This window comes from Heloderma suspectum, chromosome 9 (genome assembly GCF_057233095.1).
Source record: "Heloderma suspectum isolate Gila_16-S chromosome 9, 16-S_ref, whole genome shotgun sequence".
In the NCBI taxonomy this organism is placed as follows: domain Eukaryota; kingdom Metazoa; phylum Chordata; class Lepidosauria; order Squamata; family Helodermatidae; genus Heloderma; species Heloderma suspectum.
The window spans coordinates 26,397,248-26,424,282 of NC_139466.1; the positions used below are offsets into that span (position 1 = coordinate 26,397,248).

A 27,035-nucleotide genomic window follows, 5' to 3' on the forward strand; every position below is an offset into this window, starting at 1 on the left:
CCATCTGGGTAAAAAAAAAAAAGGCGTACGCAAATGGCGGCAGCTGTAGCTGCCGCCATTTGCGTACGCCTTTTTTTTTTTTTTTTTACCCAGACGGTTTAGGCTATGTAAAAACGTATGTAGCCTATCACGTCTCTGTAAAAAAAAACAAAAAAAAACTGCAAATGGTGGCGGCGGCAGCCGGTCGGAAGACCAGCCGAAGCCGCTGCCGGAGCCACCGCCCGGAAGATCTGCCCCAGGTAAGTCTTGTCCCAGGGAATATCCGCGGGGGGGGGGGGGGTGGCAGGCCGTTCCGCCACAGATTTCAGGGGGCCGAATGCACTGGCATTCGGCCTCACCATGATCTGTGGCGGAATTCTCTGCCATCCCTACATCAAATGGACATAGGTTGGAATCCTAAACACACTTACTAGGGAGTGAGCCCCATTGAACATAGTGGAACTTACCGCTGAGCAAACATGCCTAGGGTTGCACTGTTAGGCTGCACTCCCCTGCCTGCTTCCTTGTGTGTAAGGGCCAAAAAGGACATTACTTTAAACATCTGTCTAGCAGTTATGTCTTACCTCACCCACATTTTTACTCTAGAGTAGGCTCAGGGGCCTGATCTGGATTGGGGGGGGGCTTTTAAGATTTCAATCTGGAGCCCCTGCAGCTACTCTGGAGTAAAAATGGGCGGGAGGAGAGAATGGGTAAAATCCAACATAAGTCCTACTTAGAGTAGACCCATTGGCATAAATTGGGTTTTAGACATAACTAAATTAAGTCGCATTCACTTTAATGGGTTGCTCTAAGTAGGATTTCTGTTGCATTTTACCCAATGTAGCTGCTAGATACATATTTAAAGTAATGTCTGTTTTAGCCCTAAGTTCCACTGACCAACATAGGACTGGATGACAAACATGCATATGATAAAACTTCAAGCTGCATATCTTCCAAACCCAAAACGAATTCTAACGTGGTCCTTGGTTATTTTAACCTGAACTGAAGAAGATTGAAGCGGGTAAATGAGCACATTAGGGGTGAGGCTCCTTCCCAGGGGTTCTCCCCACCCCCTACCATAAGTGGGCTGTTTGGTCTGGCTAAATTGCTTTCAAGGGCTTTAGGTAGAGTAGTGTATATGCCCCAATTCCATAGGAAGCACAGAAAAATTGCAGATCATGTATTGGCCTCAGAATTCAGCTTCCTGAGCAACTCAGTGTTCATTTTAAAGAAATGGCACCATCATCAGGTTTGTAGTCCTCATGGCTGCAAAAATGTGCTTGAAATTGTATGGGAAATATTTCAGAAATTCTCAAACGCTAGAAGGCTGACTGAATAAGATTGCCAGTGGTTGTGGGCTGGGCTTCAGCATCCTTCCTAGTGTCTCTTATCCACCTGCCACGGCTAACAAAGCCTGAATAAATTAAGAAAACATGTACATGCATAATAATATATCCAGGTTGCAGAATTCAGCCCCCCCCCCCCCTTAGTGTACAAAGGTTTTTTTTAAGCAGGGAGCACACACACTCACCCCATCTTGGCCTTGGGTAGGGTTATTGCTGAGAAAATCTGGGCAGCATTTGTGTTAGCTTAGCTCTGACGTGCAGGGATGGTATGAAGGGGAGAACGTAAGAGTCAGAGGTTGCGGGTGGGTGGGAATAACAGTACCTTGGCTTCGAACAGGGGTGCAGAACCTCTTTCAGCCTGAATTCCTGCATTCTAATGGTGGGCGGGGTCAAAGGCAAATGGGTAGGGCCAAAAAAATTAAAATACCAGCCTATTTTAGCTTAAAGCTCTTACTGACTGTAACTAAGCTTTAGGAGAGGCATTTCAACCTTTTAGAATGAGGGGAAATTGCACAAAAGCCAGAAACCACCAAACAATCGGTGGTTGGGGGAGAGAGGGTGAGACCAGGGAAAGGGTGTATGGTCTTCTGGGGAAGCCTGTAGGGCTGGATTGGGACCCTTGGAGGGCCACAATTGGCCCCTAGGCCTGAAGTTCTGCAACCCTTGCTTTGAGATTTGAATAACAGCTTGCTGAGCTGCCTTTGAGTAAGGAATCTGAACATGGCTCCTTTGTAGGTTGAACTCAAAGAAACATTCCTTTCTGAAATCCCATCTTGCTCAAGAAAGAACAAGGGCCTTTCCTGCCCATCAGCCCCTTTTTCGGTGAGCAGGGACTGCTGGACATGATGCCACTCACCTTCTTGCCATGCCAGGTGTTTGCAGCCTCTTCTATTTGAAAATCCCCCCCCCCCGCCACCACCCTTTCCCTTCCTTTCTTCTGATTATTTTCTTGATGAGTCTGGGCATAAACGAACCATCCATCAGCCCATTAAATCCCAGCAGGAGCATCATTTCCTTGTGCAAACAGCCATTTGAAGTTTAGTCTGCCTGCTGCTAGCTGGAATGATAGCATCTCTCTCTTGCTTGGCATCAGCTTTGACGTTTCCTAGTAATGATGAATGAAGGTGAGCAGGGAAAGATTGGCAGGAGCAACGCCAGCAAACAGAACTTGGCAGCCTGGAAGAGACAAGGGTGTTAATTGCTCTGCACAGCTGCACTTTACTCGTTTCCTTTTCTCTCCCCACCATTTTCTGTTTTCCCTCACCTGTGCCATAGGGTGCCATAGCCACAAGACTTGGGAGTAAAGAGAGGCCCCTGCTCTCCCGGGTTTTTTCACCTAAACCAGTTGCTGAGATGTAAGGGAAAGGGCCATAGATCAGTGGTAGAGCACCTGCTTTGCATACAGAAGGTCTCAGGTTTGATCCCCACTATCTCCAGGTAGAACTGGGAAAGACTGTTGCCTGAAACCCTGGAGAGCCTTGGCCAGTCAGTGTCAACAACACCAAGCTAAATGGACCATTGCTCTGACTCAGAATAGAGCAGCCTCTTATAACAAAAGCAAACAGTTATCTAACAAAAGGAAGATATGACATTCTTAGCCATTAGTCATAATGTGTTCTTCACCTTCAGTGTGCAACTTTGCAACTTGGCTCCACGACCACTAGATAAATGATCACACTTATTCTTCCCTTTGTACTCTAAATGGGCTCCCTGCCTCCTTTGAAGCATCACATACACATTTATATGCACATATACATTAGGGATGTATGCAAATTTCATTCCTGTTTGCAAATCCGGTTGCAACCCGAATGTGAACAAGAACACAATTCTCAGGAATTGTTCTCATTTCCAGAACTTGCATTCACATTTGAAAGTGTGCACTTATGCAAATGCAAAATCCCCACCAAGTCCGCATTTTCACGCTTTAGCCTATGGGGCATTTTGGGTAGGGAAAAATGCACACTTTTTAAAAATGCGTATTTTTTGAATTGGGAAAAATGTGCACTTTTTAAAATGCGAATCTCCCGATTGAAAAATGTGCATTTTTCCTGATGGAGGGGGAAAAAAGATGCTCGCATCGGGAATGCAAATGAACTGAAACAATTTTCAAGGAAGAATTTTGGGAACCACAGTGAACTCAAAGATTGCATGTTTTCCCATTGCTAATATACATAGAATCTTCATTTTAAAATGAATATATTTCATCAAAACAGATGCAAAACTGCACTGGGAAATGTGTGTGTGTTGCGGGGAAGATAAGTTGATGACCACATGGTTGCTGGACAATAGGCACCAGCCTTGGCGGTTATTTCCCTGACATGCTGTAAAATCGCCCAACACATACATGTTTCCTTAGAGCTTGCTCCAGTCTGTTAAAATTGGTTTGTGTTTTCACGTCAGTAAAGATGCTTCAAACCATCTTTGCCACATTTCATTCCCTCACTTGCAGACAGAAGTGACACTGTCCAAGAGGCACTCCACTGCATGCTTTCCCACTCATGTTTGAATTGTCTTTGAGAGAAGTGCTGTTGATCACCTGCATCACTTGTTAAATTTAAGAACATAAGAAGAGCCATGCTGGATCAGACCAAGGGTCCATCTAGTCCAGCATTCTGTTCACACAGTGGCCAGCCAGCTGTTGACCAGGAACTCACAAGCAAGGCATGAGCGCAACAGCACCCTCCCACCCGTGTTCCCCAGCAACTGGTGTACATAGGCTCACTGCCTCTGGTACTGGAGGTAGCACATAGCCATCAAGACTAGTAGCCATTGATAGCCTTCTCTTCCAGCAATTTGTCTAACCCCCTTTTAAAGCCATCCAAACTGGTGGCCATCACTACTTCCTGTGGTAGCGAGTTCCATAGTTTAACTATGAACTGTGTTGTGTGAAAAAGTCCTTCCTTTGATCTGTCTTGAATCTCCCACCAATCAGCTTCATAGGATGACCCCAGGTTCTAGTATTTTGAGAGAGGGATAAAAATGTCTCCCTATCCACATTCTCCACACCATGCACACTTTTGTACACCTCTATCATGTCTCCCCTTACCCTCCTTTTTTCCAAGCTAAAAAAATCCCAGCTGTTGTAACCTTCTCTTATAGGGGAAATGCTCCAGCCCCTTGATCATTTTAGTTGCCCTTCTTTTCAAGGTGCTTTTCATTGAGTCATGGCTCTTACCATGTGTTTTGTCAAGAGGGAATGGGGTTTTTTTTAGGATTCAGAATAGAATGAGCACACTAGTGGGTGAAGGCTAAAGATTTTATTAAGCAAGAATAAACCAACACAGCAGAAAAGCAGAACACTGCAATGCAATGATTGCAACAAACCACTACGAAACAAGATCATAAGCTTACATCCCAAGGTTGCAGGTAGGGATGGCGGAGAATTTCTCCCCGAATCTTCGGGGGGCCAAGCGCCAACGCATTCAGCCCCCCGAAATCGGCGGTGAAATTCTCCGCCACCCCCCCGGGATGGGACTTACCTTTGGCGAATGTCCCTCCCGGCGGCGGGTCCCGGCAACCTTTCGTCGGCCTTTCGTTGGGGGCGGGGGCGGCAGCCGGTCTTCCGACCGGCTGCCGCCGCCATTACAAAATGTAAAAAAACAACAACAACCCCGTGATAGGCTACGTAACGATTAACGTAGCCTATCACGGCTAGTTTTCCAAAGTCAGCCGTGATAGGCTACGTAACGATTAACGTAGCCTATCACGGCTAGTTTTCCAAAGTCAGCCGTGATAGGCTACGTGAATCGTTACGTAGCCTATCACGGGTGACTTTGAAGAAAAAAAAAAGCGCGTACGCAAATGGCGGCGCTCTATGGGCACCGCCATTTGCGTTCCTTATTTGGTAAATCTTTACGTAGACTACCGGGACCAAATAAGGAACGCAAATGGCGGCGCCCATAGAGCGCCGCCATTTGCGTATGCACTTTTTTTTTTTCAAAGTCACCCGTGATAGGCTACGTAACGATTTATGTAGCCTATCACGGCTGACTTTGGAAATCTAGCCGTGATAGGCTACGTTAATCGTTACGTAGCCTATCACGGTTTTTTTTTTTTATACTTTGTTTCGCGGCCGGGCGAGGTGGGACGCCTCCCCCCCTCGCCTGATCTTCGGGGGGAGAAGCGAAGTGCCTCCCCCCCACCGCGAAGCACCCCTGCGAAAAGGTAAGTGACTTTCGTACATCCCTAGTTGCAGGGAATCCTATCAAAATATAGCAATGGACTCAACTCCAGTACCAGCCTGTGGTACGCAGCACCTTTCTGGATCAGCCTGGGATTGTTTCAGGGATTCATATATACTACTATGCTCATATTAATCCTGCCTGTATCCTGGCCATATGCCAATGACTTCGAGAATGTTTGGCAGTAAGCCAGCATAGATAACTCCATCCCAACTACTCTGGCTAACCTTGAGATCTTGCCAGAGGCTTATCTACTAGCCTCTCAAGTTATTCAGTCTCAAACAGATACTGTAGCTGACTCTGGAAGGAAGAAGCATAGCTAGCCACTAAAGGCAACAGGCCCAACTGCCAGTCTAGGCACAGAAGGAGCAATTGCTCTGCACCACTAACTCCTCGAAATAACAATTGTTTTCTGCATTTCCACATTGAGTAAGGGAGTTAGGGAGGCTGCTGCCTTTGGAAAGAGCCTCTTGCTCCCCCAGTATTATATTTCCATAACCATTTTCGTCCCCTTTCAATCTATCCCAGGAATGGCTACTGTATCTTCCTGCCTTATAGCAGGTCAGATGGTTTGTCCATCCAGCCCAGTGTTAACTACTCTGACTGGCAGCAGCTTTTCAGGGCCTCAGGTGTAGAAAGGTCTTTCCTGACACCTGCTACTTGATTGTTTTTTGATTGGCAGTGCCCAGGGATTGAACAAAGGACTTCCTGCATGCAAGGCATATCCTCCATCATTGTGCCAATGAGAAATCCATTCCTACACCCGCCATTTCTCAGCTGCAATCCACTGCCATTGGGGTGTTGGGTGCTCTTGCAGCCGGCTAGTGTTCTGCTGGGAGCCTATCATCATCCTGCTTTTGCAGTCACCCTCAGGGGTATTGCAACGTGCGCTTATGAATTCACAGTGCATTTGACACCAGCGTTTGTTCCATCTCAGAGTTTGAATAAGACAGCTCTGACGTATGGCAGCTAACTGTTTGTGTGTGCATGAATTTCTTGCTAGTTGTATTTGGCAGGACCATTACTGGGTAGCATGGTTATCCCAGGCCAGAGTAATGGCAGAAATATCTGTCATAAATCAAGCTGTCATCGGATGTAAGCGCATAGCTCCATTCCAGAGCACATCTGCCATCAGCACAGCCTGACCCTGCTTTGTGTGCATCCTTCAGTCTGAAAGAGAAGGAGCCAGATGCTGTGTGAGGCTTTATTTGCATTTAAGTCACAGCTATGAACTCTCCGGCACCTGCTTCTCCAGTGTCCCCTTTGCACAGGAGAATGTACTGCTTGAGATGGGCCCATTCAGAAAAAGATCAAGGTGTGGGCCCATTCTTGGTTCAGGTATGGTTCAACCTCCTGTCCTTTCGAGCTCAAGGTTCCCAGGAAATCCCAACATGAAGCAGTTGCATTTATTAGGAGGGTGAAACTAGGGATGTATGGAACAGTTACCCCTGGGGGGGGGGTCTGCAGGGGGGGAGGCAATCTGTCCCTCCCCCCGGAATCCTAGTCAGCCAGCTCCACTTTGCAGCGATTCTGTGGAGCCACTGGCCAGCTCCGGAGTGCCAGTGATACAGCCGCCATTGCTGTACCACTGGCTGATGCTGACTCCACTCCCAATGCAAATGGCGTCCAATATGCCATTTGTGGCCGTAAAGGTCTTAGATTAAGCTAAATGCAGCCATAAATGGAGTCAGCATCAGCCAGAGATACGGCAATGGCAGCTGTATCGCTGGCTCTCCATAGCTGGTGGTGGGCAGGATCCGTCCAGCGAGGACTTTGATGGGAGGCGGAGGTAAGTACTCCATTCCTCCACTGACTCTGGAGGCCAGATTGTTTTGAATCCGGTCTCACTGGGGTCCGTGGAGGAATTCTCCGCCATCCCTAGGTGAAACAGACTCAAGTCAAGGTCTGACTAGGCAGGGTTTTTCAGGACCCTGGACAGATCTACACCTGGTGCTCACTCAGAAAGAGCTGTTGTCTCAGCAAGCTTTCGTGTTCAGCAGTGCTCTTTTTCAGCCTGATGTTTAAGCAAAAAAATAAGGAAAAGATGCGGGGCGGGGGAGTGGGGGAGAAAGGATGTTTGGTGCCTGGGTGAACAGCAAAGTTTTTTCACTACTTTGTGGCATTTTAATTGGTCCAAATAAAGTCATTATACTGTTGTTGGTTTTGGATTTTTTCTCTCTCTAACTGTCAGACACAACCAATGCTGGCTCCAGGTTTTTCAGGGCCCTTAGGCAAGGCACCTTCAATGGGCCCCGTCCCTCAGTGAGTCTTCTCACCACCATTGTCACCAGTTGCTCTTGCTCCTCCTCCTCTTTCTCATCATCGCTACCCCTTGCTTGCTTGTTTGACAGGCAGAGAGCCAGCGAGCAAGTAGGCAGTGGCATCTCCTGCTCCTCCTTCTCAATACCACCATTGTCTGGGCCAGGTGAACAAGCAGGTTGCAATGGTGAAAAGGAGGAGCAACTCCAGGGGACCCTTGTCAGTGACCCCCTGCTGGGGCGTGGACCCTCAGCAAGTGCCCAATCATACCTACTCTTTGATGCCACCCCTAGACACAGCCATTTTAATTTTAGGGTGGACATCTTTCCAGAGGCCCTCCAGGACTGGGGTTGGGGGGCAGGGAAGAAGGAAGGATGTAGCTGTCAGGGGGCCCTAGCCGGCCTCTTTCAGTCTACTCCAGTAGCCAACTCCAGACACAGACAAAGGATTCTTTTCAAGGCTTTATTCCTTTTACAACTTAATAACTCTGTCACCAGCGACTAAGCTATGAACAGCAGAGTAACCTATGCCCCTGGGTTGGAAACAGTTGGTCCCCATTTGAACGAGAATCACTTGCAGACCCTGAACTTATGGGCTAGGGAGAGTCCCTCCCCCTTTCCCTTGGGTCCTCTGGATGCGACCGTTGCTTGCGCGCCAAACAGGCGCTATGCCTCTTTTCTGCGCCCTCCATAGCTCATCGCTCTTTGTGTCTGCGTCGAGCATCCAGCCAGCCCTCCTCCCGCGTTCTTTCACTGCCAGGACAGCTATCTATGTCTGGAATGCCAGCAGGAGGAATCTCTACCAGCTGCAGGGCCTGGGAGAGATGAGCGCGCTCCTCTCCCACGGATGGCTGTTCCTCCTCAGAATCAGAACTGCTCTGAGATTCTATGGGCTCAGTGTCCACCCTGACAGTAGCATGCATGTGGACTTCAGTGCCATTTGTTCTTTTGGGAAAGATGCATAGCGTAATGGTAGAGCACATTGTTTTCATACTGAAGGTCCCCAGTTCAATCCCTGGCATCTCCAGGTAGGGCTGGAAAAAAACTTCTTCCTGAAACCCTGGAGAGCTGCTACTGGAGAGCTGTGTTGACAATACTGAGCTAGATGGACCACTGCTCTGATCTACCTGTGTTCCTAACCAGGATAGTTGGTGATTCGTTCTTGCTTTTGTCAAGATCAGTTACCTGAATATTGATTCCTGACCATGGAAGTGCTTTTTTTTTTTTTTTTAAAGGAAAAGCTTGAGCAATGCAATGGGGTTGCATCCTGGGAAATGGGGTATGTGTGTGCTGGGGGTGCTGAGGCTTGCATGGAGGTAAGGGTTAATTGTGCCACCCTTGATGGAAGTGACAGGCATCCAGACACACGCGTGCACACACACGCTGCAGCATTTCTTCCATAGCCAGTGCAGGGCTCTGCCATCTTTCCATCATTTGTCAAAGAGGGGCTTCAAACTGACAACCTGCCCCAGGGCAGCTTCCGTGGATCAGATTTAGAAGCTGACAAGAGCTGCTGTCAGCAAGGCTCAGTCGAGCTCTGCACGGAACGCCAAAGAGCCCAAATAATTGTGGGGAAGGAACTGGCTGTTCGGAATCAGTGCCTGGGCATGGTAATGGACTGGATGTGGGCCAATAAGCTGAAACTCAAGACAGAGGTACTGTTAGTGGGTGGTTCGTCTCCCTGGCTAGGTGATTCTCAACCTGTTCTGGAGGGGGTTGCACTCCCCCTAAAGGATCACGTTCGTAGTTTGGGGGTGCTCTTGGACCCAGAACTGTCACTTGAAGCACAGGTGAACTCAGTGGCATGGAGCACTTTTTATCAGCTTACACTGGTATACCAACTACACTCTTATCTGGACAGAGATAGCCTAGCTACAGTTATCCATGCTCTGTTAACTTCTCGTCTGGATTACTGCAACGTGTGATACGTGGGGCTGGCTTTGAAAACGGTCCAGAAACTTCAGCTGGTCCAAGATAGGGCAGCAAGATTGTGAACAGGGACTGGCCAGCGAGCTCATATTATGCCAGTACTTTTCCAGCTGCACTGGCTGCCAGTCCATTTCCGGGCCCGATTCAAAGTGCTGGTGTTAACATTCAAAGCCCTTAACAACTTGGGGCCAGGTTATCTGAAGGATCGCCTCCTCCCATATGTGCCTGCCTGGACCTTAAGTTCATCCTCAGCGGCCCTCCTCCGTGAGCCCCTGCCAAAGGAAGTGAGGCAGGTGGCTACTAGGAGGAGGGCTTTTTCTGCTGTGGCACCCCGGCTGTGGAATAAGCTCCCTAGTGAGGTTTGCCTGGCACCTACACTGTATTGTTTCTGGCGCCAGGTGAAGACCTTTTTATTCTCCCAGGCATTTTAGCATTTTAGCTTTCTAGACTTTCAGCTTTGCCGTTTTAAAGCTGTATTTTAAATCCCTACTTTGCTGCTAGGTTTTATTCGGGTTGTATTGTTATACTGTGGTTTTAATGTTTTATATATTTTATATTGTTTTATTGCATGCTCTTTGGTTTTAATTTTTGTGAACCGCCCAGAGAGCTTCGGCTATTGGGTGGTATAGAAATGAAACAAACAAACAAACAAACTGGGCCAAGCTGTCTGCATGGGTGAAGGACCAGCAGAGCGTGTTCCCTTCGTAAGCACCAGTGGTGGCGGCAAAGAGAGAGCTGCTTCTCTGCCCGTGGCATTCAGATTTTCCAATTGGTGTGATAGTCTGGATAATACGCCATGTTAGATTTGACTTACTGAGCAACTGCATCAGCCAAAGGCCATTGCAGGAGAATAATGTGTAGCATTTATATCGTGCATGATAACTGCCTAAAGTGCTTTTCTTTCTTTTTTTAGGCAGAAGGGTGAGGAATAAGTGTTTTCAAATAGAAATAGATGCTTTTTAAAAAGACGAAGTCCAAAAACCTTCATATGCATTATCTCAGTAATCCGTACAGGGCTGCTGTAGGCTGATATCACAGGAAGTACTAGTTCTGCTCCATGCTGCACTGGTCAGAGCCACATCTGGAGTACTATGTACAGTTCTGGGTGCTGCATCTCAACAAGGATGTTGACAACCTGCAGCTATATCCAGAGGAGGGTGACTGGGATGGTGTGGGGTCTGGAAACCAAGTCCTCTGAAGAACAGTTGAAAGAGCTGGGGATGTTTAGAGTGGGGAAGAGAGAATTAAAAGGGGAGATTTGATAGGAGTCTTCAAACAGCTGATGAAGGGCTGTCACACAGAAGAGGGAAGAGACTTGTTTTCTGTTGTTCCAGAGGGCAGGACTAAGAACCAATTGGGCGGAGATGGCAGGGAAGCAGATTTCAACTGAATGTTAGGAGAAGTTTCCTAATGGTAAGAGCTGAGCAGCAGTAGAACAGACTGCCTCTGGAGATGGTGGGCTCTCCTTTGCTGGAAGTATTTTAGCCGAGGCTGGATGGCCGAATGTCAGCAATGCTGTAGCTGCATCCTGCACTGCAGAGCTTGCATTGAGCAAGAGGTTGGACTAGATGATCTGCAAGGGTACTTCCAACGCTATGATTTCCTCCACATTGCAGATAGGAGGCTGAACCAGACTGCTGTCCCTAAACATACATGCATGTCCAGAACTTTTACCTTTTCTGAATACTTTTTTGCTTGGGACAGACCCCATGCTCAAATGCCTCTGGGCACATGTACATAATTAACTGAGCATAATGAATAATTTACACAGAAGATGCAAGATAAAAGTGGAAGATGAAATGACAGAGATCCAGCTCAGATGCTCTGACTTTAAGGCAGCTGAGGAATGATAAAATGTGAAGGTCGGTCAGTCCAGACAAGCTGACTGCAGGCCAATCTCAACATGCCGCCGTTCATGCAATCAGCAAATGTGCCAATGTTTGGGGAGTTTGTTTTTAGTCAATGGCAGGTATGGGGGCGTGATACAGATTGGAAGGCAAAGTGTTACGGCCCTCCTTCCCCCACCCCCCTCCCAGGGTATTGAACCAGATTACCACCACCTTGCACATGCCATTTACTTTTAAACATGAATGGCATCATGTCTGCTTTGGCCCCAAGCTAGGCAAGGAATTGGCAACAGAATCCGATTCTATACAGCAACGGGCTTTTCCCACACCAATCTCTCTTCTTCCCTTTGTCCAAGAAAGTCACAATTAGCGGTTCATTGATTTTGTTTTGTGGCTGGTAGCAAGAGAGATGAAGTGCCTCCTGCCCTGTAGGTCCTGCATAGTGATATCGATGTACGTGGCAGTTTGCAAAGTAACAGAAAGCAAAACAAAAAACAAGACATGGCAGGTCCCCTGTGCCAGTGAGCTTACAGTCTAGATCAGCCTTCCCCAACTTAGTGCCCTCCAGATGTGTTGGCTGGCTGGGGAATATTGGGAGTTGTAGGCTAACACATCTGGAGGGCACCAGGTTGGGGGAGCTCAGTGGTAGAACACCTGCTTTGTGCACAGGAGGACCCAGGTCCGATCCCCAGCATCTCTAGGTAGGGCAGGAAAAGCTGCCTGAAACTCTGGAGAGCCACTGCCAGTCATGGCCCACAGTACTAGGCTAGATAGACCAATGGCCTGACTCAGTATAAGGCAGTTTGCTATGTGTCAGGAGCGCCCTGGCAGCCTCTTTCAGTCTACTCCAATAGCTAACTCAAGACACAGACACAAGTATTCTTTTCAAGGCTTTAATCCTTTCACAACTTAATGACTCTTTCAGATGCTAATCACCAGCGACTAAGCAAGGAACAGCAGAGTAGCCTATGCTTCAGGTTAGGCAGTTGGTTCCCGTTTGAAGGAGAATAATTGGAAGACCCTGAACTTATGTGCTAGGGAGAGTTCCTCCCTCTTTCCCTTGGGTCCTTGGGATGCGACTGCTGCTTGCACGCCAAATGAGCGCTACGCCTCCTTTCCGCGCCCTCCATCTGTCGTTGCTCCCTGCGTCGGTGTCGAGCGTCCAGCAAGCCCCCCTCCAGCACTCTCTCACTGCCAGGGTCACTATCTATCTCAGGAATGCTGGCAGGAGGAATCTCTGCCAGCAGCTGTGCCTGCGAGGGATGAGCGAGCTCCTCTCCCACGGATTGCTGCTTCTCCTCAGAATCAGTACTGCTCTGGGGTTCTATCAGCTCAGTTTCCACCCTGACACTATGTTCCTGTGATTCTTTGATATGCTAATAGCTACCCTTCCCTGCAAGGCCTCCAAAGTCTAAATCCCCCATGGAAACAGACCCTGCCTGTGGTGGCCACAAGGCTTCCTTTCCTGTTGTCTGTTTGGCAAGAAGGGTCCCTAGGGGCAGACTTAAGAACATACAAAGAACCCTGCTGGATCAGACCAAGAGTCCATCTAGTCCAGCATTCTGTTCACACAGTGGCCAACCAGCTCTTGACCAGGAACCCGCAAGCTCCCGACTGAAGCTCTTTCATTCACTTGTTCATTCTGCAGCCTTCCCCTCCCACCCCCCTGCAAGAGGACTATTTCATTTCCCTTCCCTTGTTCCTAAAGAGATTCAGGACCACTGCCTTCAGAGGCGCGTTTGGTGGTGACACGAAAGAGGGCCTTCTTGGTTGCCTCTCCCAGGCGGTGGCGCTCTTCCCATGGGAGGCTAGGTTCACTCCCTCTCTGCTGCCTTCCTGGCAGCAGGCAAAGACCGCTTTATTCAAGGCGACCTTTGGCCTGTGAGCAAGTCTGTTGGGATGGATGTTGTTTTTTATTCTGTTACTGTGTTTTAATCATGTTTTAATGCATTTGTTTCATTATTGTCGGAATTGAGTTTTATTTGTGATTGTAAGCTGCCTTCAGTGGCATTTTTCTTGGTAGAAAGGCAGGGTAAATAAATAAATTCATACATATATAAAATACCATAGATGTGCTTGGCCGTACATTGGTGGTGGCACCAGAGACTGCATGCCGATGGGTTTCCAGCTAAACATCCTGTGTCTTCCTCCTCAAGGTGATGAAGCTGAGAAAGCTGGCCCAGCAGGTAGCCAACTGCCGACAGTGCCTGGAGCGGTCGACCGTCCTCATCAACCAAGCTGAGCACATCCTAAAGGAGAACGACCATGCGCGGTTCCTGCAGACGGCAAAGAACGTGGCGGAGAGGTATTCCCCAGAAGGGCCGCCACCCCACTATAAAGGGTCTGGGAGGGTGTGTGGCATTGTTTTGCCCATAGCGGGGTTCCTGTTTGGCCCTTGCCGCAAGCTCTGTTCTCCCCCAAGACAGCATGATTCATGGCACTGTAAACTCACAGACATTGTAGAGAGTGATTTTGTTCACCCTCTTTCCAATGCATTAACTCCATCACCCAAAGAAAGCAATTGGCAATGGGTCCAGGTTACGCCAAAGGAAGTACTGCTGTAGGGCAAAGGCTCATGATCCTATGGAACCCTTTGCCCTGAAATCATGCAGTGGCTTTTAAAACTGTGATGGAAATACACAGAAGGACAAGTCTGTTACTTGCTAGGAATCATAATAGCTGGGAACGGAACTGAAGCAGCTGTAACCCAGATTATCAGAAGCTGGGTACAAACCATTTACTTTCTCCATTGTGACCTGCTTGTACACTTTTACGGGGTATCTGTGAGGACATTGTCAGAGACAGAATACTGGGGCTGATGATAGAACTTTGGGCTGATCCTGCATCGCGGTTCTCATATAATTAGGCTGCTAATCTAGTCTACCTACATTCCCCATCCATCTTTGCTAGGGGTGGGCAACTTGTGGCCCTCCAGATGTTTTGGCCTACAACTCCCACCAGCCCTCACCCTTGGCTATGCTGGCTAGGGCTTGTGGGAGCTGTAGGCCAAAACATCTGGAAGGCCACAAGTTGTCCACCACTGATCTATGCATTTCAAGCTACAGTGACCCACATTTCGTTGTGGCTCAGTGGGCGAACACCTGCTTTGCATGCAGAAAGTCCCTGGTTCAATCCCCAGCATCTCCAGTTCAGAAAGGATCAGGTAGCAGGTGCTGGAAAAGACCTCCGCCCGAGACCCTGGAGAGCCGCTGGTCAGGGTAGATAGACAGCACTGGGTTAGATGGATAAGCTGCCTTAGACCAGTATTACCTAGTCTAAGGCAGCTTCCTAAGTTATACCTGACCATATACAGGCAGTATTAGATACGCCTGGTGGAGTTATATAGGAAGGGATTCATTTGTGGCCTGGAGAAAGCAAGAACTGCGAATGAAAGGAAAGGTTGTGAGGAGACAGTGCTGTGAGCAAACACCAGAGCAAACACCAGATGATCCCTGCAGTTTACTCACCCGCCTCCTTGCACTGGCAAGAGCAGGCTTCTCTGAGCCGAAGCCCACTTCTTCGCTAGCCATAAGAAGAGCCATGCTGGATCAGAGCAAGAGTCCACCTGATCCAGCATTCTGTTTACACAGTGGCCAACCAGCACATGAATGCAACAGCACCCTCCCACCCATGTTCCCTGGCAAGTAGCTGCTCGGTGTGACCTTGAATCATGGCTAGCTCCTCTGCTCCTTCTTGTCCCTGCTCCTTTTTCTTCCAGCGCAGCTCGCCCAACACTTTCACAAGGGAGGGAGGAGTTTGGGATTTTGTTGCTTTCTGTCATTTACCGATTTAATGAGAACTTTCCTTTAAGTACACGTGAGTGCCTCCATCTCAGCCAGATTAATAGCTGGGAGGAGGAGCTGCTGTTGCAACGTCAACCCCCATCCCCAAAAGAGATCAGAGAGAATAAAGAAGTGGGCCATCCCCCATCAGCCCTGGGAAGAGAGCGAAAGCAAATAGGCGTGCGCTCGGATTCTTGCTGCCAAACATGATCAGACGCTCGGTTGCCGTCACATGGGTAACCCATGGTAACCAGTGGCTAGTTTCAAACAACGAAAAAGTGTGGGGGCTCAAGTTCTCCTGGGAGCTTTGCCCTCTGATGGAGAAACTCTGCCTTCCAATCCTGGTATGAGCGGGCACTAGTTATTCCGTGGCCTGAGAAGCAGCCAGGCTCTGAAGCTGCCTTTTCCTTATTACTCCATGCATTCATTAATGAGTCCTTGCACAGAACCCAGAAAGAGGGGCCCAGTTGTTGTCATGGCCCTGGATTGAGAACCCACAGAGGCTGAGTTCTCTAGCAGAAGTTCCGAGGAACAGTCAGAATTAATCCTCAGCCCCCCTTAAGCTGGGGTAGGCAACATGTCACCTGCGAGCACCAGTCTGTCCCGAATACCTTTCTTGGTGCCCACCAAGGTGCCCTACCCCTCCCACTTTTTTTTAAATTAAAAAATTAAAAGAATTCTGCTGGTGCTGAAAAGTGTCAGGTTCAAAGGGGTTAAGTGTGTTGGGGCTCAGACCCCACTTTGGCCTTGTATTCAGTCTTTTGGGAAAGCTACCTGTCCTTTGATATGAGCCATGGCAGCTGTTTTGTGGTGGTGCCCATGACAGTTTCTTGAATTGCCAAATGTGCCTGTCAGGCTTGAGCCCAAGGTCCCTCATTTGATTTCTGATTCAGAGGCAGAGCTAGAAGCAGCCCAGCCAAGACAGGCAGTGGGGGAGGAAGTTCTCCAAGACTGTCCAGGAATTGGGGATGAATCTTCCCAGGGGCTTATTGAACAGGAGGCCCAGGTTCAGAGACCATCATCCCCCTTCCTTGTGGGAACTCACCTTTTGTCAGAGGGGGAGGGAGCACCAGAACTGACAGATGCCAGAGTTTGGCACAGTTAAGCGGGTGGAGTTGAGAGGAGGTGGGAGAAGGAGGAACCTGGTCTGCCAGATTGGCTGCCCATTAGAAGTTGGGCCAGGAGGACCCTCCCTGAAGGAGGAACCTGGTAAAAGCCTGGGCAAGGTGGGAAATCATCCATTTGAGTTGACGGGCAACTGCCTTGCTTTGTTTAGCTCTTAGGCATAAAACTACAGGTGTGAAGAGGGGTTATTCACTGAATAAAGGTTTTGTGGATTGAACAGCGAGTCTCTGTTGCCTCACTACACAGCGGGAGGGTTTAGTAATCCCTGACAGTGCCCACGGGCCTCAAAAGATTGCCTACTCAAGTAAACTTGAGTACAAGTCAAATCCCGCACACTATCCACTAAGTCCCAGTGCCCTCTGAAAAGTGGACCTTGGACCTCCAGAGCGCAGAAAGGCCTAGGGTAGCACTCCTCAACCAGGTATCACCCCCTCAGGCTCTCACCTCCCCCCACTCCCCAAGAAGCCAGCGACTGTTGAAAATAATGCTAGCTCTTTAAGAAACTTGAGGAGGTGGCGCTCCCAAAGGAATTTCCTGGCCAGGTTATAAAATTCTGGCAGTTGCTCCAGGCCAGGGTGGGGTAACTTGTCTCTGGCCTTCATTGCAAGGTTGCTAGCCACAGTCCTGAATCAGAGTTAAGAATTTTGGGGCCAGTACCTGCAGTACTGTCCGAGGTCCTGAACCTGCAGTGTTTTTTATCTGCACCGGTCAGCTACCTTACCTTGTGGCCCCTTTATCTGAGCCATCATCTCACTGGGACGCCGGCATCCCTGATGGAGCAGGACACTGGTAGGGCATACAGAAGGTCTCAGATTCAATCCCCAGGCATCTCTTGACTAAAAGAACTGCAAACAACAGGGGCTGAGAAAGATCCCTGCCTGAGGAAGCAGGCAGAACTGGGCTAAGTGAGCCGATGCTCTGAATCAGCATAAGACAGTTTAGTGTGAAATCATGAAGTATATAAGAAGGAGATTGGCTCAGACGTAGAGCATGCTCTTTGCATGCAGAAGGTTCCAGGTTCAGTTGCTGACATGTCCCAGTTTAAAAGGATTTTAGGTCCTGGGGAAGACTTCCCTGGAGAATGACTGACAATTTGAGTAGGTGGGACAGGGTTGATGGACAGAGCTTCACACGTAGGTCCTAGGGCTGAATCAAGAGACAGCCCTGTCCCAAATTAAGCCCTGCATTAAAGAGATGTTGCAACCCAGTGGAGAGCAAGAGTCCAACACACCAGCTAACCCTAAATGTGTAATTTGGGCCATTGGTCTTCAACTGGTGGGCCGTGACCCACAACCAAAGCAGAACAATACCTGCATTCTTTGGCTCCTGGGACACTGAAAGAGCTCTGTAGGCCTTTGCAGGGAGAGTAGCCTTCAATCATCTGCAAAGAGGTGATGGTGCCAGCCCTTGTAGGACATGCAGCTGTGGCTATAATCCTATGCATAACTTACGTGGGAGCAAGTCCTATTGAACAAAGTGGGATTTCCTTCCTTCCTTCCTTCCTTCCTTCCTTCCTTTCCCCTTCCTTCCTTCCTTCCTTCCTTCCTTCCTTCCTTCCTTCCTTCCTGTTCCCACAGTGGCCAAACAGCTGGCTGGGGAAACCCACAAGCAGGATATGAGTGCAACAGCACCCGCCTGGTCATGTTCCCCAGCATGTACTGGTGCACATAGGCATACTGCCTCTGATACTGGAGGTAGCATATAGCCATCAGGACTAGTATCCTTCAATAGCTTTATCCTTCATGAATTTGTCTAGTCCCCTTTAAAGTCATCCAAACTGGTGACCATCGCTACATCTCATCATCCAATGACTGTGAAAAAATGAGGAGCTGGTAGGTTTTTTTCATGAGCCCTTACACACACACACACACACACACACACACTTAAAAATGTCAACTTTTGCACCAAAATGGAGTTTCAGAAATTTGACAAAGCGCTAATCCAAAAACAAGCCAAAGGAGAATCGTGGGGATGGGTGGGTGTTAACCTGCAATTAATTTGCCAATTCCCACCCTTATCCTGCTCCAAAATTTAATCAGTTCCCTTCCAATTAATAATCCTGTTTATCTGTCATCATTACCTCCAGAAGTTAAATTCAAAATAAAATAAAGTGGTGTATGATTCCATTCCATTGGAGGTGTGTGTGTGTGTTTAAAATTCTGGGTTGTGGGTGGGGGGAGGATGAGTGCTGGAGACTGGGGCAGAGGAGGTAGAGACCTGGGGGTGGGGTGTGGCAAGGATAAATTATGAAGGAGAGTAGAGGAGGAAGGAAGGAAGAAATAAGCAGGTTTGGGGGTAGAGATCGGCGGGGGGGAGGATGAAGGCTGGCTACTGTGTAGGAGACAGAGGGAAAGAGAAAGGAAATGGAGGGAAGAGAGTTGGAAAGATGACTCTCTTCCTTTCTCTGCCCTACAGTTGCTGGGGTTGTGGCTCTGCCTCCCTGGCTCTTAGTGAACCTTAACCATCAGGGAGGGGGACCCATAGCTCTCCCTCCCCCCAACACACACACATGGACACAGAGGAAGACAAAACCAGAGCACACTGGGAAGCCCCTCACTTAGCACCACCTCTCCATGCACCGCCACGCAGGGCAGGGAGATACACAGAGGTCAAGAGGAGCCATACCACAAACATGTACAAGACCAGAATCTAGCGGTTACCTGGAGAAGGTCCTCCTGCTTAGACTATTCAGCCTTCTAGGAGGGCAATCAACATAATTTCCCCTCTCTCCCCACCACTCATCTCCATCTCTTCTGCTGGAGGAAAATCACCCCTAACCCATGCATTTCAGCTTAGAGAAAAAGCTTCCTTTGCACCAAATGAGGTTCCCCCTCCCCAGCTTATTTGCCATGCAGGGGGCAATTTTGAAGGGCCACAGTACATAGGACCCCAGGGAAATACCCCGGGCACAGCAATTAAGCTTAGAAAACAGCCTTTCCTTGGCACTGATAGAAGCTTTATTACTAAGCTTGTCATGCCAGGTGGAGCGGGGGGTGGGATTTTTAGGGTGGATTACAATGGACAAGTTAGCTCTCCCCTCCCCAGCTGTGCCCCCCTGCAAATCACCCCCTGCATGATAAATAAGCTCAGAAAAAACCTTTCCATTGGCACTAATGGAAGTTTCCCCCTTAAATTTAATTGTCATGCCTCACGGGGTTTGATTTGGGGAGAGGGGGGTGCAGGCAATGAGGAGGGTAAAGTTAACTCTTCCCTCTTCAGCTGTGATCCCACTGACCGCCCCCCCACCCAAGCATGGCAAGTAAGCTTAGAAAAAAAGCTCTGGGTTCTGTGAAATATATTTGGGGCCTGGGCTCCATGATCTCAGAACTAGTAACTTCCCCAGATTAAGGTATTGGGAACTTGTGGGAAGGACATGTAAGAAATAGTTAAAATTGTGTTTTAAAATGCTGTGACCTACTTGGAGAACTGGACGATCAAAAAGCCTAAATACACTGGGTCACTCACAAGCCCCCTAAGATGGTTGCACCATGCTGGCCCCTGACCGTTTTCTCTTGAAAACTGTTTTGTTTTGTTTTTTTAAAGTAAAGGAGAAAGAGGGGGAAGGATATAGATGGGCAGGGGAAACAAAGGTGGTAGAGAAGAAGAAAATCCCAGAGAAGAGCCTGACATGGAGGGTAAAAAATTAAAGGTGGGTGCTGGGTCCCAGGTAGCCAGCTCGGGTCGACTCAGCCCTCCATCCTTCTGAGGTCAGTAAAATGAGTACCCAGCTTGCTGGGGGAAAGGTAGTCACAACTGGGGAAGGCAATGGCAAACCACCCCGCTATAGTCTGCCATGAAAACACCAGCATAAGCGGCGTCCCTCTAGGGGTCAGTAATGACCCGGTGCTTGCACAGGAGGAACCTTTCCTTTTCCCATGTTACAGGCTGAAGTGAACTGTGGGTCCGAGGTCTGAAAAGTGAAGGTGGCTTATGTGGAGGACTTGAGATGCCAGACTTTCTGATCTCTACAGCTGCTCCTGGTGAATGGGATGTGTATGGCTGTTGCGGAGATCAAGAAAGGATCCGGGAATGGGGGGAGGGTACAGCACCACCAAGCTACCAGCCTCTTGAATAGGCAATTGAAATCTTGCATTTTAAGCTCTGAATGTCTCTTTCTCCACCTCCATCCCTTGCTGGAGGTTACATCACTCCAAGGCTGTTTGCAGCTCTTTAATCAAAAAATCAAAGTGCCGCCTGGGAGTTGCAAACACTACCTAATGTATATTGATGCTCTCTTCTGTCTTTCAGGGTCGCCATGGCAACCGCATCCTCTCAAGTTTTGATACCCGATATCAATTTTAACGATGCCTTTGAAAACTTTGCTTTAGATTTTTCCAGAGAGAAGAAACTGCTGGAGGGGCTGGATTATCTAACAGGTTTGTGCCGATTCTGCAATCCACCGCCCCCGCCATCCAACTCCCCCCTCCCCCCTTGGTCTGCTTTACCATTCCATCAGTGCTACAGAACCCTGTGAAAAGGGATGGGAGAAATCTCTCCGTGGCTCCCTAACAAGCATGCACCTTTTAGGGGAAATGTTTGCTCTTTCAGTTTATAAATCCAATTGCTTCTCATAGTACAACTTAACTAAAAACTAAAATTACATGGAGAAATGTAACATGTTTCCAGGGTTTTGATTTAAAATACTAATTAGGCTCTCTGCCCCACTTTTTTTAAAATGAAAACATGCACACGAGTTTTGATGGGGCAGGTTGGTTTTAATTAGTCTGTTAACCTGATTATGTCTAAATCTGTGCATCATATTTCATTGTTACAAATGATATCAAATCTCTCTGTCTTCTCTGGATGGGCATCCCATACAGCCATCTGTCACTTTATGCATGAGGACCACCAAATTGCTCTGGCAAAACCTCTTGATGGGGATAAGCTGCAGAGTAATGCACATTAGTAGATCTACAGAAGATGGGTCAGGAAATGAAATAAGTGACTAAGATACATGTCATCCTGGGAAAGGCACAAAAGATGTCAGTCGATGGCCATAAGGCAATTTTCCTTGCCCAGGAGATGGGCAGAGAGAATATTAGCCAGCTGATGTCTGGATATACCTTGCTGCCCTTCCAGTTTATTCTTTGAATATTTCATACTGTAGCCTGGTGAGGACAAGGATGAAGCCTTTTCAGTGGTAGCCCCACACCTCTGGAATCAGCTTCCATTAGGGGTTTGTCAGGCCCCTTCTTTGCAGGTCTACAGGAAGGATCTGCAGACCTGCATGTTTTTGCTGACTTTTCTGTAGTCTGTGGAATGCAGGTTTTATTAGTGTTATCTTTTTTGTTTTTTGGTAGAATTTTTATTGATTGTTTTTTCTATTTTTTTCTGTTGTATTTATTTTGTATAGTTTTGTATTATTTTTATTTTGTATGCCACCTTGAGAGGGTTTTACCCTTAAAGGTGGCCTAAAAATATTTTAAATAAATAAATAAATAAGCAAGGGGGGCCCCCCCCCGATGTTTTGGACTACAACTGCGACAATCCCTGCCCATTAGCCGTGCTGACTGGGGCTGATGGGAGTTGTAGTCCAAAACATCTGGAGAGCACCAGGTTGGGGCATGGTGCTGTAGTTCATGAGATGCCTCTTGGAGGTAGCAGGACAGCGCTTGCTCTCCATATTCTGGCTAAGGGAGAACTCATAGCTCAGTGGCAGAGCATGTGCTTTCCATGCACAAGGCCCTAGGTTCAATTCTTGGCATCCCTAGTTAAAAGCATCTTGTGTAGCAAGGCCAAGAAATTCCTCTCTCTACCTGAGACCATGGAGAGCTACTGCCAAAGTGCAGGGCTAGCTAGACATCCTCAGTCAATTGATCCCTCATCTTGAGAGGGGCCACTGATGAATGGTAGAGCACATGCTTTTTGCATGCCTAAGGCCCCAGGTTCAGTCCCTGTCATCTTCAGATAAAAGGATCTCAAGTAGAGTTTGGAAAGCCCTGTGCCCAAAGAGCATCTGCTAGTTAGATGAAACAATACCGGGCTGAATGGCCAGTGGTCAGACTGTGTTCAAGGCAGCTTCATATGTATAGGTATGCCCAAAAGCCATGACTTCAAGAGTTTTTACACTTGAAGGCAGCTTGACAGAGGAACCACGATGTGTGGTGTAGTACACTCACCCCACTTTTGCCTCTGGCAAACTGGCTTCACAGGATTTTGTAAATCTTCTGAAGACCTGCAAAACCTGCAGGATCTTCCGGAAACCTGAACAGTCTGTTTTTGCCAGAGGTGACAGTAGGAAAAAGGACACCCTGGGAATGGAGGAATATAGGAACATCGCCTTCTCCCAGCTCAGACTCCTTGTCCATCTTGCCCAGTATCATCTCCCCTGACTGACAGCGGCTCTCCAGGGTCTCAGGTAGTGGTCTTTCCTATCACCTGATCTTTTTAAAAAAAACTGGAGATGCCAAAGATTGAACCTGGGACCATGTGTGTGCAAAGCAGGTGCTTGACCTTTCAGCTACATTCCCTCCGCTTCTGAGCTACAGTTCTCCCATCTAGTAGAGCTCTTACACACCTCTTGTTCGTTCCAGCAAGGCTTGCACAATGGAATACGCTCTGTGCTTATTTAGTGGGACATGCATGGTGCCATTAAGCTTTTCTCATCTGGCGCCCAAATGTGCTGGGTTGTCCCCACATAGAATAGGTAACAGTGGCATAATACAAGGTTTTTTGGAAAACCGTTGAATTGGGTCATCAACCAGTTAAAGATCTTTAAGCAAATTGGATGTCTAGCTTTTAAGCGGCTGGGTCTATCAATTAACTGATTAAAGTAGCATGTAATTACATACTGTAGCACTGCATAAAGGTGCTCTTTTGACAATTCTGAATGAAGGCAACCTCATAAGAGAATTTAAACCTTCCTGCTGCTGCAGCCGTTAGAAAAATTATTGTGGGAGATGGTCCCGTTGCTATGGTATAGGTGCCAGCCAATCAGTGCTCTGGTGTAGGGGCCAAACAATCGGCACTGTCCACATACAACTTTTCCTGCAGTCTGGCAGAACTGATTTCCCTAAGTTCAGTCTTGAAGAGGACATTGTTCATCTGTACATGATTCAGTGAGTCAAATAATGTGCCCCCCCCATCACTTCGAACCTCTTCTAAGTTTCTAATCTGTGGTTGCTAACATGGTTACAAGACTCTCATGTTTTCTATAAAGCATTGCTAAAGCACACGAGACACACATCCACAAGCCTGCTAACATCTTGGTCTGTTATATCCCTTACAGCACCCAACCCACCCTTGGTCCGTGAAGAGCTTTGCACTGCCTCCCATGACACCATCACTGTCCACTGGATCTCTGATGATGAGTTCAGTGTCAGCTCATATGAACTCCAGTACACCATCTTCACCGGTCAGGCCAACTTCATCAGTAAGTAGCTGTAGGCTAGCCTATATCCCCAACTTCTACAGAAACCTTAAAAGTATACACACCCAATGGAATACTGCATCTTAGCCATGCTCAGTGAGGGCTGCAGCATCAGTTTTACTCTCATGCTCCCCTGACCAAATAGGTTGAAAGGGGATATAGGAATTAGGACTGTCCTGAATTTTGCCTTTGGAAATTATCAGGGTTTTGGAATTATCAGGGTTTGGAATTATCAGGGTTTGGAAATTATCAGGAAATTATCAGGGAAATTATCAGGGATGGCGTCAGGAAGGCTAAAGCGGAGAACGAGGTGAGGTTAGCGAGGGATGCTAAAAACAACAAAAAGGCTTTCTTCAGCTACGTGCATAGTAAAAGGCAGAGGAAAGAAATGGTTGTTCAGCTATTAAATAAGGATGGCAAAATGATAACAGAGGACAAAGAAAAGGCAGAGGTGCTCAATTCCTACTTTGGCTCAGTCTTCTCCCAAAAGAGGGTCTATGACCCCCCTGGCAAAGGCGAAGTACAGGCTGAAGGGGCAGGATTGCAGCTTGAGATCGACAGGCATATGGTCAAGGAACACCTCATTACTTTGAATGAGTTCAAATCTCCAGGGCCAGATGAACTGCATCCTAGAGTCATAAAGGAACTGGCAGAAGAGCTCTCAGAACCGCTGTCTATTCTCTTTGAGAAATCATGGAGGACCGGGGAAGTGCCAGATGACTGGAGGAGGGCTAACGTTGTCCCTATCTTCAAAAAGGGTAAAAAGGAGGAACCTGGGAACTACAGACCAGTCAGTCTGACATCAATCCCTGGGAAAATTCTGGAGCAGATCATAAAGCAATCCATCTGGAAGCACCTTGACAACAATGCAGTGATTACTCGAAGCCAACATGGATTTGTCAAAAACAAGTCCTGCCAGACAAATCTGATCTCATTTTTTGATCAAGTCACCTCCCTTGTAGACCGTGGGAATGCTGTAGACATCATATACCTCGACTTCAGCAAAGCTTTCGACAAAGTGCCCCATGATATCCTGATGAGCAAACTAGCTCGAAGTGGGCTAGATGAAACAACGATCATGTGGATCCACAGTTGGCTACAGAATTGGACCCAAAGAGTGCTTATTAATGGGACCTTCTCAAGCTGGGGAGAGGTAACGAGTGGGGTACCGCAGGGCTCAGTCCTGGGCCCAGTGCTCTTCAATATTTTTATTAATGACTTGGAGGAGGAGGTGCAGGGAATGCTGATCAAATTTGCAGATGACACAAAATTGGGAGGGATAGCTAATACTTTGGAAGACAGAAACAAAATTCAAAGTGATCTGGATAGACTGGAGTGCTGGGCAGAAAACAACAGAATGGCATTTAATAGGGACAAATGCCAAGTTCTGCACCTAGGAAAAAGAAACCAAATGCACAGTTACAAGATGGGGGATACGTGGCTCAACCACACTACGAGCGAGAAGGATCTTGGAATTGTCGTCGATCACAAGCTGAATATGAGCCAACAATGTGATGTGGCTGCAAAAAAGGCAAATGCTATTTTGGGCTGCATTCATAGAAGCATCGCTTCCAAATCCCGGGAAGTACTAGTTCCCCTCTACTCAGCACTGGTTAGGCCTCATCTGGAGTACTGTGTCCAGTTCTGGGCACCACACTTTAAGAAGGATGCAGACAAGCTGGAGAGGGTTCAAAGGAGGGCAACAAAGATGATCAGGGGACTGGAAACAAAGCCCTATGAAGAGAGACTGAAAGAACTGGGCATGTTTAGCCTTGAGAAGAGAAGACTGAGGGGAGATATGATAGCGCTCTTCAAGTACTTGAAAGGTTGTCACAGAGAAGAAGGCCAGGATCTCTTCTCGATCATCCCAGAGTGCAGGACACGGAATAATGGGCTCAAGTTACAGGAAGCCAGATTCCGACTGAACATCAGGAAAAACTTCCTGAGTGTCAGAGCAATACGGCAATGGAACCAATTACCTGGGGAGGTGGTGGGCTCTCCCACACTGGAGGCCTTCAAGACGAGGCTGGACAGCCATTTGTCAGGGATGCTCTGACTTGGATTCCTGCATTGAGCAGGGGGTTGGACTCGATGGCCTTGTAGGCCCCTTCCAACCCTACTATTCTATGATTCTAGGGTGAAGAAGATGTTTGGGGGTGGGAAAATGTCTTTCTTTCTTTCTTTCTTTCTTTCTTTCTTTCTTTCTCTCTCTCTCTCTCTCTCTCTCTCTCTCTCTCTTTCCAGGGCTCTTGGGAAGACAGTTCAAAAATGCTATCTTAGAGACTTATTGGCTTATTGTCATAAGTAACTGCTTTATTGACTTCTTTTAAAAGGTAGCTTCCTGTGGGTAGGAGCCTGCTTGCTTGATATTGTGTAAATCAGAGCACATTCACAAGCAAAATTGGCACACTGAAAGTGGATGGAGTGGAGTGGAGTGGACTTCAGCAGATGGCACAGGAGACATGGGCTGTGGGCATTTGCAACTTGACCTGCGCTTCCTGTACCATCTCTGAGCTGCTGAAAATTGAATGATGCTACAGTCAACTTGGCTCAGTTCATGCCTGGTGAAGCTGGCACAACCCAGCAGCTTCTGCACTCAACCCGAGCTCTTGATGTGGCAATCTGATTTCGAGTTGGCCCTTAGCAGCAGCAGAGAATAACATGATGCCATTACAGGGTGGGAAGAAGAGGGAATTGTTTTGTAAGCATGCTAACTCGATACTGTAAAAGCAAATCTCTGAGCGGGCTCGCTTATTTCTGGTTCATAATAGCTTGTCTGCAAGGCAACCCATCAGAAAAGTAATGGAGTTTAAGCTGCAGGGCAGAGAAGTGTAGCAGCCACAGGTTAACGTGATGTGACAGAGAGAGGGCAGGAAAGCTGACTTCCCAAGGGGGTTGTTGTTTATAAGTAATGAAACACATCCATGGAACGCCAGCTTCAAATTCTATCATGGCCTGTGCCTTTTATTATCATTGTGTCCCTTTTATCTCCCCCACATCCCTTTTCTTACAACAGCAGTGAGAACAAAATAACTTCAGTTATTTCATTCGCTAGCTAAAAAGCCAACTTAGATGTTCAGAAGAGCACAAGGTACAGTCCTCCTGGATCATTTTAGAATGCATGGTAGAGTCCTCCTGGACTGCAGGTGAGGAGATATCAAGGTTCAATTCTTACTCTGCATATGGAAAGCTAGCAGGTCAGGGAGAAAGCATCCTAGC

The 27,035-nt window shown here is 47.8% G+C and overlaps 1 protein-coding gene across 1 annotated transcript in view; it reads left to right on the forward strand.

Moving 5' to 3' along the window:
* The window catches only part of MID2 (midline 2), a 227,131-nt gene that overhangs the window by 180,781 nt on the left and 19,315 nt on the right, over positions 1-27,035 (forward strand). Inside the window, exons 5-7 of the mRNA XM_084813324.1 lie at positions 13,697-13,845; positions 20,696-20,823; positions 23,676-23,819. Of these exons, the coding sequence (XP_084669450.1) occupies positions 13,697-13,845; positions 20,696-20,823; positions 23,676-23,819 (421 nt within the window). The remainder of the gene's footprint in view (positions 1-13,696; positions 13,846-20,695; positions 20,824-23,675; positions 23,820-27,035) is intronic.